This window comes from Capricornis sumatraensis, chromosome 18, assembly GCF_032405125.1.
Source record: "Capricornis sumatraensis isolate serow.1 chromosome 18, serow.2, whole genome shotgun sequence".
Taxonomy (NCBI): Eukaryota; Metazoa; Chordata; class Mammalia; order Artiodactyla; family Bovidae; genus Capricornis; species Capricornis sumatraensis.
The window spans coordinates 44943001-44956235 of record NC_091086.1 but is presented as its reverse complement, the minus strand read 5'-3'; the positions used below and the strand labels follow the sequence as shown (position 1 = coordinate 44956235).

Genomic DNA, 13235 nt, shown 5'->3' with positions numbered 1-13235 from the left:
ACAAGCAAGTGATTATGACAAGGGAGTTAAACTTCAACATGTGAGCTCATTTAATGGGTCAGTAAGTCAGTCTTAAAGCCCAGCTCACATAGTCTGAAATCCAGCTCAATCTATTGAGTGAAACTGTGATGAACACACACTCTCTCATGAACAATAATTTTAGGTTAGATTTTAACCTATACAACCCCCAAGCTCTGTCTGAAATCAGCCATGCAAACAAGTAGCTGTCCCATCCCTAGACAACTAACTTCCCAGGCATTAGTGAAAGACCAGCAAAGAGGTCAAGACAGGGAACCCCAAGTCAAGGGTGGGAGGTGGCCTGACACACATGCACTCCTAAGATTTCAGTACCTTTCTCAGAATTTGTTCAACCTGAAATAATACCTCTTCCTCCAACAACATTTCATATCTAATGCCTGTGATCCTAGGCAGGTATGCAGGAGGAAGAAGCCAGAGAGGAACTTAGAGGTAATGCAAACAAGACTGAAGGAGTGGGCAGCCTGAAGTCACACTGAAAGTTATAAGCCAGGGCTGGGATGCAAACACCCAGCTTCCGTGTAGGTGAGATTAGGTGTATAAGGCCCCCAGTTTTATTGGAATAATGAATACTCAAAGTTCAAATACTCCTGCATTGGGGTAGTTGGTAACAAGTTCTCTAGTACTCAAAAGGGGAAGAGAATGTGTTTTCATGTAAAATCAGTACCAGCAACTTTAACTAATAAGCCCTAAAACAGATTTCTCCAATAGAATTTGTTTCTTGCTGATGTGAGAGCCAAAATGTGTGTTTCTAACCTGGGGGAGGTGCTCCTTCAAGCAACATTCAGGATTCCTTCATCCTGTGGCTCCACTCTCTTCCACCTATGATGCCAAGTAGCGGAAGGGGATCCACCAGGTAGTCATGCATGTGGGGTTTCTGGGTCAGGATGGGAGATGGTACACATCACTTCCACCCACATCCTGCACAAGACCACACCCAACTGCAAGGGAGTCATGCTTTGAACTGGGAAGAATAAGAAATATTTTTTACTGACCCAGGAAAGGAATGTGATTTTCAGAGTAGATGAACTTTAAAAATTATAATTATTTCCTTGATTACCCTATAGAATGACCTCATTTCTTTTTCTTTTCCAGTTAAACCTGAGGCTCCTTTTGATGTCAGAGTCATCTATCGTGAAGGAGCAAATGACTTTGTGGTGACATTTAATACATCACACTTGCAGAAGAAGTATGTGAAAGTATTAATACATGAGGTAGCCTACCGTCAGGAAAAAAATGAAAATAATTGGATGGTATGTAGGTCAACTACATTTATGCACTTTAAAATTTATGCATATGTGTATGAAAGTATCTTAATAAGTAAATTATATGTAAAAAGCATATAAAAACTACAAAATATATAAAACTATAAAATAGAAACTTCTTAATGCTATGTATTTCATAATCTCAGAGGTACCTTTACCTGAGAAAGGTCCCTATAAATTTTATGCTTGAAATGAACCTTTTATTTAAAAAATCTCCCCAAAGTGTAAAAGGTTTAGGTTTCACAAAACCTGGATCTTCTCTGGCGCATTCTTGTCCTAGCTCTCATTTTTTTCCTTGCCCTATTTTTCATCTTTATAATGTTTCTTAATGATTAACCATTGTAGACTGAGATCAAATCCATCCTCTCTATCTGGGAGTCTGAAAAAGAATCACATTTAGCACAACTCTCACAGGCAAACCAGGCAAAAAGAAAGAAAGAAAGACAAGTCACCACGTTGTAGCCACGATCTGGTTTGATGGAGTTGTGGAAACAGCCTGAAGTAAGTAGGAGAGGAGATGAAATATGTCCTTCAACTTCTTTCAAGTCTGAGCTCTTAAATCCTTGAAGTAACAGTTTAATTTTCATCCTTTTAAGCGGGAGGGTTATTTAGACTCCATGAGTTGCTGCAGTTGGAATGGTCTGACTGGCTCCACAATCTGTATTGAGGAGAAAATGGAAGAGAATTAGAAGGTCTCAGGGCTTTCAGGTTCCTCTGAAGTCACTAGCTTAACTTTAATCCTTTTGCACCACACTAACAGAAGACTGATGACAGTTGCTTTCTCAGGGGGAAGGAGATCCTACTTATCCATACTATTTTCTTTTCTCGAGCCATGATCAGTCTTTTGTGTTTGCAATTTGCTGCTATAAACTACTTACATAAGTGTAATGCCCACCCCAGACCTCCTTCTATCTCCATTGACACACATACACAAACTATTAGGAGCCCTTGAGCCTGTCCTCTTCTGGTGTTTATCTGAAAATTGTATCAGTGGGAAACCAGAGAAAGGAATAATTCTGAATAAATAGTACCAGGACAATCAGTTAACTGGGAAAAATTAAGTTTAATGCTTAACTTGCTCCATATAAAAAAATTAAAATACAAGATGATTTAAAGAAATTATGTAAAAATGAAATTCCAAACAGGCTAAAAAATTTACAGATAAATGTTTATATAATCCTAAAATGAAGAAGAACATTCTGAGTATAAAAGCAGTAAAAGAAAGCACAACATGGAAACATGTAACTACATAAAAATAAGTGTTTATAAATATCAGCACATACAATAATCAAAATTGTAAAGCAAATTAGAAATTAGGTTTAAATTACCATGCATACAACTGACAGATGGTTAATATTCTTAAAAATATAAAGATGTCTTATAAAATATTAAGAAAAGGACAAATAAGGGTGATAGAAAAATTAGTAAGAAAATTGGAAATGTCTCATGAAATAGGAAATATATAATTTAAAACAGTATAAAAAATTTAACAATCCAATAAATACAAAAGTAAATAACAATGGGTATTACTTCATCCCCATCAGGTTGATAGAGCACTTTTTCCTCTTAAGGATGATAGGCAGTGTTGGAAAGACTGTATCTCTGTATTTGTTCATGGTGAAAAATGATATCTCTCCAGAGGAAAATGATTCTTGCTCACTAATCTTACCATTCCCTTTCATCTCTCCTTGGGATGTGAAAAAGGAGAGAAAGAAAAAGAAGATACTGGAATGTAGAAAGTAAGGTGGGAGCCTGGGAGTGACTGATACCCCAGTGGGAGAGCCCAACTCACCTGAATAAAGATAGAGACCCATTGCCTCACCGCCCTCCTTGACCACCTGCAGCATCGTTTGAGAGCTCACATGCTCCCTCTGCCCTAGTTCTGCTGCTGACCCCACCACATCAGAGCCCCTTTGTGTAACTAATGTGAGACAGCCTCAAGAGAGTGCCCACATGACAAAAGACACTCAGCTCGAAATGATCTGGGAGACATGGCCAGCGCCTCTTTTTCCACCTTAAAAATGTAGTGCCTTTTTTGCTCCTCAGCGTGTGAATTTAACCAGTACCAAGCTGACACTCCTACAGAGGAAACTGCAACCCAATGCCATGTATGAGATTAAAGTTCGGTCCATCCCTTACACCAACTATTTTGAAGGCTTCTGGAGTGAATGGAGTCCAAGTTTCCACTTTAGAACTCCAGAGACCAATGGCACAGGTGAGACATGACTGGAACTTGTTCCCGCTGGTACTTTACCTCAAAGTCAAAGTGTGTGCGTGACAGTAAGAGCCAGAAACATGAAACGAACCTGCAAGATAGGGCTCCCAGAGGGCATTCTTACACTTTCTTTGAAAAATGGCTTGCTGTCTTTGCCCCTTTGTGAAGAATGTAGACAGAGTGGGAGTAGGACTCTAAGTAGCTGCTCAGCTGATACAGTCTGTCAGGACTCTACTGTCCCTAGGAGCTCCTGGGAGCCTCTTGTTCTGAACAAAAGCACCACCACTGCCTCTAGTTTTACCAGTTCGGACTGGGATCCCAATGCCCCATATCTCTAAGGCCCTTCTAGGGAATACCTTTGCAGATGGCAGATGTGTAGGCTGATGTGGATTTCCCATGCCTCTTTTTCTAGAAGAATGAAGATATCCCAGGGGTCTAAGCATTAAGAACATCCACAAGAACCAAAGAACACAGCTCAGGCAGACCACTGGGAACCCAGAGCACACACACCCCCCCCATATACCTTCCCTTTAGCGGATGAGTGGAACCACTCTGCCATACCAGGCTCCTCTCATCACCCTGGGAATTGCTGAGAGCACTGTAGGGAGGAGAATCCCCTTATTATCCCTTGCTTGTAGCTTCTTTCTCGTGGTGGTGGGAATCAGGCAGGGGGTGCTGCTATCTTTAATGCTGAGTCCCTTTTAAATTTCAAGTAACAGCTGTTCTAGACCTGGTCACCTAAGTCAGCGCTGAAACCGTGTACAAGCCCCTGTGTCCTTGTCTTTTAAAGTAAAAGACTGATTTAAGAGTTAACAATTGGCACATGTAAAGATGTAGAAACATAAAATAGTTGTCGAGCTGGGATGTGCGTGAACGCTCAGTTGTGTCCCACTCTTTGTGAACCTATCGACTGTAGCCTGCCAGGCGCCTCTGTCCATAGGATTTTCCAGGCAAGAACACTAGTGTGGGTAGCCATTTCCTCCTCAGGGAATCTTCCCAACACAGGGATTGAACCCATGTCTCCTGCATTGGTAGGCAGATTCTTTACCACTGAGCCACCTGGGAAGCCACTGGACTGGTGAACTGGAAACTATTTAGGTTACAAATCCACCACACAGCAGAATTAGGAACTCATAGTTTTCTGAAAGATACAGATAAAGACCTGACACACATTCCCAAGTTGTTTTTAACAGGAAACAGACCTCTCCACCAGATGAAAACTGCCGACCTCCAAAACATAGATCCTAGACTGATTGGAACCAGAAGGTTGATGATGCTGACTCCCCATTACCTCATCACCAACCGATCAGAAGCATGTCCACAAGTTGATCATGCTCTGCTCTTTGAATACTATAGGACTTCTCATTCTCCCATCCAAGGCAGGTCACATAGTCTTGAGGGCATTAGCCCACTGTGACCCCCTTTGCCTGGCAAAACAGTAAACTCTATCTTTTCTAATTCACCCAAAATACTGTCTATATATTTCTATTCAGCACCAGTAAACAGAGGCTGAATTTCGGCAACAGTGCCACTTACTGAAGCTAAAATTCCCCCATAAAAGCTAGTACATCATCCTCTTTACTGAAAAGCAACTTTTAAGAAATATTAAATGGGCTCAAGTTATTCAACAAACTCAAAGCATCCTGAAAGTCTTCCCCATCACATGCTTAACGACTACTAACCAAATCTGTCCTTGCCTTCCAGGGGAGACGGATCCTGTGTTACTAACTATCAGCATTCTGAGCTTCTTCTCTGTGGCTCTGATGGTCACTCTGGCCTGTGTGTTATGGAAAAAAAGGTGAATTTCTTTTACTAATCAAGAGAGTGGTTACGGTTATTTGGGATTCCAGACAGAGCTCTAATCCTACTTATGGATAAGAAAACTACAAAGGGAAATAAGGTATTTCAGGAATTACAGTGCCCATCCTCGTCCTCAGGCACTGGTGAATTTCCATAGTTAATTTCACAAGAGGTAAAAATATAGAAACTGAACACAAGATAAGCCCTCCCCTCAAACCTTTCCACTAAAGTGTCCTAAGAGACTAAGAGCCATCCCTCCAGAATGCTTGTGCAAGTGAAGGCACCCTGGGAAATGCGGATGTTTTTGAAGTCTTCAGCACACAAACTCAAGGCCCTTTTGCCTTCTTCCCCATGAGAAGGCCATGCTTGTTTCATCATTTAGACACGACCCATCAGGTTATTAATGTCTTAGCAAGATGTCCTCAGAGTGTCACACATCCCCAAGATACTCCAGTTTGGAAAGTACCAACCTAAAGCAATTTCCCTGGGCAACTTAGAAAATATGTTTCTCTTCCATTAAAATCGGCACAGAGGAGTTGCTGCCAGTGAAGAGAAGAGTAAAATGACAATGCCTATTCTGGGAAGTAGATGAGCAGATCATAATTTACTTTCATAGCTACACCATTGCCAAGCCTCATTGTCCCTTTTCTCTGGGGCTCGTTCCCAGGGGTATATCATTGTTGTCTTGTTCACAGAGTAGATCACTGACCACGGTCTCTGGTCCAACCTCCCCATGGACCAATGTGACAGTAAGACCCAGAGAAAGCAGGTCATTTGTCCAAGGTCATCCACCTAGTGAGGCAGAGCCAAGGGGAAAAATCTGCTCTTCCGACTACTAGCTCAGAATAAGTGGGAAGATTTATGTGTCTGTTCCCTACTCCTTCATTTCATTATCAATGTCCTCTTATTTCAGAATTAAGCCTATCATATGGCCCAGTCTCCCTGATCATAAGAAGACTCTGGAACAACTGTGCAAGAAACCAAAAAAAGTGAGTGCTTCCGATACTTCTGTCACTCTGTCAAAGGCATCCCAATAGCCAAGAATGGCATTGTAGGATGTGGACAGGCTGAACCTCAAGTGCTGGTCTTTTGTGCATCACATAACTAGGGTCCCTCAGATGATGCCAGTGGCAGGTTTCTGGAAGTAAGTAGGAAGCTAAAATGCAATACAAGTCTCAGAATTTCCTGGGCTCCCCCAGGGGTGGAGGGCATGGCAAGTGGTCACTTTAGATGCTGAAATGTCACAGCACCTCCAGAGGCAGAGGCAGCTAGAACTTGGGTGAAAGTGAAAGTGAAGTTGCTCAGTTGTGTCCAATTCTTTGCGACCCATGGACTATAGCCCACCAAGCTCCTCCATCCATGGGATTCTCCAGGCAAGAATATGGAAGTGGGTTGCCATTTCCTTCTCCAGGGGATCTTCCCAAACCAGGGATCAAACCCAGGTCTCCCACATTGCAAGCAGATGCTTTTAACCTCTGCACCACCAGGGAAACCCTTTCTCTGATATTCCCTGTAAACAAACCCTTGTCAGAAAGTTCTTTAGCTCTTCTCCTGAACAGATCATTTGGTGATATATCTGTCTGGCGCAGTCTTAATGTCTTCTCTCTTTTTTGATGCAGAATTTGAATGTGAGTTTCAATCCTGAAAGTTTCCTGGACTGCCAGATTCATAAGGTGGATGGCATTCAAGCTAGAGATGAAGCAGAAGGCTTCCTGCAAGACCCTCTTTCTCTGCAGCTAGAGGAGAGTGAGAAGCAGAGGTTCAGAGGCGGGATGCAGGGTCCCAGCTGGCCCTCTGAGCAAGCAGGCATTATGCCTAAAATTTTCAGAGGAGAGTCACCATTCAGATGCTTGGCTGGGAATGCCAGTGTGTGTGATGCCCCTGGGCTTCCCTCCTCCAGGTCTCCTAATGGCAGGGAAGGTGGCAAGAGCAGACCTCTAGTGTACCAGGACCTGCTCCTCGGACCTGGAACTACAAACAGCTCCCTGTCCCCTTTGTTTCCATTCCAACCCGGAATCCTGACATTAAACCCTGTTGCCCAGGGGCAGCCCATCCTCACTTCCTTGGGATCAAGTCAAGAAGAAGCCTATGTCACCATGTCCAGCTTCTACCAAAACCAGTGAGTTGTAAGAAACCCAAGATCAGAACCATCATGATGAACAAAGATGACTGAGTCCCACTCTCCCCAACAGCACAAACAAACAAATTGGATGTGGCCCCTCTATGTGGTCACAGGATTCTGAAGCAGCACTTCTGTGGCAGGAGGCAGGAGACGGGGGCATTCTGTTTCAGGCAACGCAATGATTCATTTCTTTCAGAAAGGAAAAAAGGGAAAGGGGGAAAGAAAGGGTGGAGAAAATGAGAGGGTTGGTGGGGGGGACAGAAAGGGAGCAAGGGAAGAAAGAGGGAAAGGAGAACAGAGTGTTGGATACCATGGCCAGGACTCACTGTGTCCCCAGTGCTGTCCTACACGCTCTGCACATCTTGTCTCGCTCCGTCTTCACAGTAATCCTGGGAGGTGGGCTCAATTAGCATCATTCCCTGTGTCACAGATGATGAAACTGTGGCTTTAATTAATCTGTCCATGTTCCCCACTCAGCAAGAGGTAGAATCAAGATTTGCTGCCCAGGAGTCTCTTCCAAGTCACATGCCTTCCTCAGTCAGGGACTGTCCTACTCTCCAGTGCCAAACTTCACCTAGATCCTGGTCACTCTATAATGTACTTGTCTCCAACCTCTTTGGCACCAGAAACTGGATTCATGGAAGACAGTCTGTCCAAGGATGATGCAGTGGGGGTGGGAATGGTTTCAGCATGATTCAAGTGCACTGCATTTATTTTGCACTTTATTTCTGTTATAATCACATCAGCTCCACTTCAGATCATCAGGCATTAGATTATGGAAGTTGGGGACCCCTGCATTGTCCAAACTGGGTCAATTTTGCAAGTGAAAATGAAAGTTATAAGTTATCACTCCAGGACAATAATTGTAAACTGAAATATCCCAGGAAAATGGGGACCTGTGGTCACTGGAACTAAAAGAGCTACAAGGAAGATGGTGGGGAGGAATGGTCTCATGATGTATGAAGCACCACAACTGGCCATGTCTAAAAAAAGCTACAAAGCCCATTTTATTCCATTTTTCTTAACAAGTGCTTAAAGGAGAATCAACTAGATGCCCAGAATTTCTACTGTTACTCACTGTTAGGACCCTCTTGCTCCTCCCACCCAATGACCTCCCTTGATAATGGAAGAACCTCTTACTGACTCTGGACACTGGTGTATTTGAGCAACGAGCCAGGGCAAACTCTCCTCTGTGTGTAGAGACTCCCCAACCCAAATACATCTGCTGTCCCCAATTTCTACCAGTATGAATGCTGCCAAAAACTTCAGGGAGAAGGAATTACAAGCTCATGCTGCACACGAGCCAATTGTGGCCATGTTCTTGAAGGTTTAGAGAATATATGATGTGTGTCCTCTTGCATTACTTGGTCCAGATAAACAATTAGAGACTGTCTCAAGCCGAGTTAAGACAGCAGAGCACTCTCAGCTCAGGGCTGTGCAGTTGATCCCTTTTAATAGATCTCCAGACCACCCCCAACACAACCCTGTCTCTGGGTGTACACAGACCAAGGACACCGGTCTAAGATCAATGCTGTTGTTTGGGAGTTGGTCCTTGTTGTTGTTGTTGTTTACATTTTGCATTTTTTCTTTGTTCTGTTTTTAGTTTGTTTGGGTAGGAGACCAAGTGTTTTTAATTTTTTTGATTTTTGTGTTGGTTTTATTTTGTAATGTCTCTGAAGGGAGTTCCTCAAAGTGCCTTCCAAGGCCTTTTCTCTGAATCAGTAGTAATGACTATAGTCCCATAATCCCTTAGATTTGCTCAGTGCTTTTGTGATTTTTCAAAGCACTCCCATTATCCATTAGCATTATCCACTTAGTTTTCTTGGTATGTATTTATGGAAAGCTTGCTCTGTGCCAGCCACAGTGGTCAAAGACAAGATTGGGACTCTGCCCTTAAATATCTAATAAAAGGTAGCTTTAATATGCTACCTTTAATAATGCTGTAATGGAGGCATGTTTAAAGTGCCCTGTTGGAAGACAGTCAGGGAAAATGCCACAAGAAGGGGTGCTCATCTGTGTGGAGGAAAAACAGAATCTGCCTGGCATGTGAGCAGGAGACATTTGCCAACAGGTAGACGTGGGGTCTTTACCTTCTGGAGAAATGTGAACAAAGTCTCAAGGAATAGGTTATCATAGGAAACCTCACAAGCTAGCCCTCTTGCACCTTAGTCACAGAGGTCCTATTTACTTATTATCATTATCTTTGCCTTATGTGAAAACTGGTTACATGGACAGGACAGGTAAGTTACTCAACCTTACATGTCAAGTTAGGACTGGAAGTTGTAACTCTGTATCCCTCATGTAAATAAATCATCTCTCAAAGAAAGAAAGGGATAGGTCTCAAGGAAGATCAAGTTCCCTCCAGCTTTAAAATCCTGTTTTAATGTTGTTTATTGCAGATTATCATTTGAATTCAGTGAGTGAATGTCTCTGTTACCAGAGTTATATAAAATCTATGTATCATACTCTTATAATCATAACTGCTGCTAATGCTTGATTATGTACTCAGGGACAATGTATAAGATGACAAATTTATTCTGACCAACTCCCTTTTGGATTTCATTAAAACAGAAAAACTCCTGGTCAGGGACAGTGTATAAATCAGAGATGTAAACTGTTAGTTCTTACAACATGAAATAAAAATTGATAATTAGGCAGCAAAATTGGTCAATTAAATAACCATATCTGAAGCTAGAAGACCCTGGCTTATTCGACAGACATTTTACCTTCCATTCTGATTTTCAGGGGAATTGACTTCAGAAAAGTCAGGTATGGCCTGTTTCTGATGTGCATACCTGTGTTTTCAGAGCATTTCAAAAGAGACTACAAGATTTGGAATTGACCAGGAAGATGGTGAGCATACATGATCAGACAGCTAAAATGATGCAGATTGGATGGCATTTCTGCCAGTCCAGTGGTTTTTCTTTGAAGGTATTCTATAAAATATCCATTGTTCACTACACTGAAAGTCTCTGATTTGACTGTGTACTTCCACATGCATTACAAACATTCTGCAGAGCTGCTAAGTATATTACATGTATCCAATGTGTGTTACAATCATATATTTAATTAAATGCTACAGAACTCTCTGTGACTGCCCTTGTCTTCTTGAAATAGGAATAGAAGGCTAACTAGAATGGGCCACACCTCTCCTCAGCCACTGGAGATGTATCAGGGTCATTTGCTGTCATTTTATGGCCTGGGGTTTTCATAGGAAACTTTTTTCATCAGTCAAGTCATTCATTTGTAAATGAATTAGTAATTTGTTGAGGATCTGCTCTGCATTACTTTGTCCTAGGCTGGACTCTTATAAGATGGGATATTTCCAGCTCATAATCACAAGGGACAAAGACACAGAGCAACAGTTAACAATGTTGTACCAGAGCAATGAGTCAAAATATGAATCATGATCCTTAGTATAAAGCAATAGAAGCTAACTCTGGCTAATTTGAGCAGAAAAGGAATCAATCCTAAAGGAAATCAACCCTGAATATTCATCAGAACGACTGATGCTGAAGCTGAAGCTCCAGTACTTTGACCACCTGATACTAAGAGCCAACTCAGCAGAAAAGACTCTGATGCTGGGAAAGACTGAGGGCAAGAGGAGAAGAGGGCAACAGAGGTTGAGATTGTTGGATGGTATTATGTACTCAATGGACATGAGTTTGAGCAAACTCTGGGAGATGGTGAAGGACAGGGATACCTGACGTGCTGCAGTCCATGGAGTCACAAAGAATCAGACACAAATGAGCCACTGAACAACAACAACAACCAAGAAGAAGTAGTGTGAAGCCAGTGAAAAGTAGACAGGAGAGTATCAGGTAACAGAGCATGGAGCAGAGAGAGGGCATTTCCCAGCAAAAGAAATAGCTTGTTCAACAGTGATGGAGCTGAGGCAGCCCCTGAACCATCTGGGGAGTTTCAAATACAGCAGACGCTGTCTTCTTATCTGTCTCAGATGGGAAGAGCAGGGTGTTGGCGGTTACTTTTGTAAGTTAGATACAGGACGCTTTCATGAAAAATAATTCATAGCTACTTTGAACATCTTCAGTTCAGTACACTTCAGTCGCTCAGTCGTGTCTGACTCTTTGTGACTCCATGAATTGCAGCACGCCAGGCATCCCTGTCCATCACCAATTCCAGGAGTTCACTCAAACTCACCTCCATTGAGTCAGTGATGCCATCCAGCCATCTCTTCCTCTCTTGTCCCCTTTTCCTCCTGCCCCCAATCCCTCCCAGCATTAGAGTCTTTTCCAATGAGTCAACTCTTCGCATGAGGTGGCCAAAGTACTGGAGTTTCAGCTTTAGCATCATTCCTTCCAAAGATATCCCAGGGCACATCTCCTTCAGAATGGACTGGTTGGATCTCCTTGCAGTCCAAGGGACTTTCAAGAGTTTTCTCCAACACCACAGTTCAAAAGCATCAATTCTTCAGTGCTCAGCCTTCTTCAAAGTTCAACTCACATCTGTACATGACCACAGGAAAAACCATAGCCTTGACTAGATGGACCTTTGTTGCCAAAGTAATGTCTCTGCTTTTCAATATGCTATCTAGGTTGGTCATAACTTTTCTTCCAAGGAGTAAGCATCTTTTAATTTCATGGCTGCAGTCACCATCTGCAGTGATTTTGGAGGCCAAAAAATAAAGCCTGACACTGTTTCCACTGTTTCCACATCTATCTCCCATGAAGTGATGGGACTAGATGCCATGATCTTCGTTTTCTGAATGTTGAGCTTTAGGCCAACTTTTTCACTCTCCTCTTTCACTTTCATCAAGAGGCTTTTTAGTTCCTCTTCACTTTCTGCCATAAGGGTGGTGTCGTCTGCATATCTGAGGTTCTGGATATTTCTCTCGGCAATCTTGATTCCAGCTTGTGTTTCTTCCAGCCCAGCATTTCTCATGATGTACTCTGCATAGAAGTTAAATAAGCAGGGTGACAATATACAGCCTTGACATACTCCTTTTCCTATTTGGAAGCAGTCTGTTGTTCCATGTCCAGTTCTAACTGTTGCTTCCTGACCTGCATACAGATTTCTCAAGAGGCAGGTCAGGTGGTCTGGTATTCCCATCCCTTTCAGAATTTTCCACAGTTTATTGTGATCCACACAGTCAAAGGCTTTGGCATAGTCAATCAAGCAGAAATAGATGTTTTTCTGGAACTCTCTTGCTTTTTTGATGATCCATCAGATGTTGGCAATTTGATCTCTGGTTCCTCTGCCTCTTCTAAAACCAGCTTGAACATCAGGAAGTTCACAGTTTACGTACTGCTGAAGCCTGGCTTGGAGAATTTTGAGCATTACTTTACTAGCATGTGAGATGAGTGCAATTGTGCAGTAGTTTGAGCGTTGTTTGGCATTGCCTTTCTTTGGGACTGAAATGAAAACTGACCTTTTCCAGTCCTGTGGCCACTGCTGAGTTTTCCAGATTTGCTGGCATATTGAGTGCAGCACTTTCACAGCATCATCTTTCAGGATTTGAAACAGCTCAACTGGAATTCCATCATCTCCACTAGCTTTGTTTGTAGTGATGCTTTCTAAGGCCCACTTGACTTCACATTCCAGAATGTCTGGCTCTAGGTAAGTGATCATACCATCGTGATTATCTTGATCGTGAAGATCTTTTTTGTACAGTTCTTCTGTGTATTCTTCCCACCTCTTCTTAATATCTTCTGCTTCTGTTAGGTCCATACCATTTCTGTCCTTTATCGAGCCCATCTTTGCATGAAATGTTCCCATGGTATCTCTAATTTTCTTGAAGAGATCTCTAGTCTTCCCCATTCTGTTGTTTTCCTCTATT

The 13235-nt window shown here is 42.4% G+C and overlaps 1 protein-coding gene across 2 annotated transcripts in view; it reads left to right on the top strand.

The window, feature by feature from the left end:
* Positions 1-7439, top strand: part of IL7R (interleukin 7 receptor) — a 30866-nt gene extending 23427 nt beyond the window's left edge. Inside the window, exons 4-8 of one of the 2 annotated variants that reach the window (XM_068990780.1) lie at positions 1132-1289; positions 3348-3516; positions 5221-5314; positions 6230-6305; positions 6936-7439. In XM_068990780.1, the coding sequence (XP_068846881.1) occupies positions 1132-1289; positions 3348-3516; positions 5221-5314; positions 6230-6305; positions 6936-7439 (1001 nt within the window). Of the gene's footprint in view, positions 1-1131; positions 1290-3347; positions 3517-5220; positions 5315-6229; positions 6310-6935 lie in introns of those variants that run through there. The other variant, XM_068990781.1, reaches the window with a different exon arrangement.
* Positions 7440-13235: the final 5796 nt, after the last annotated feature.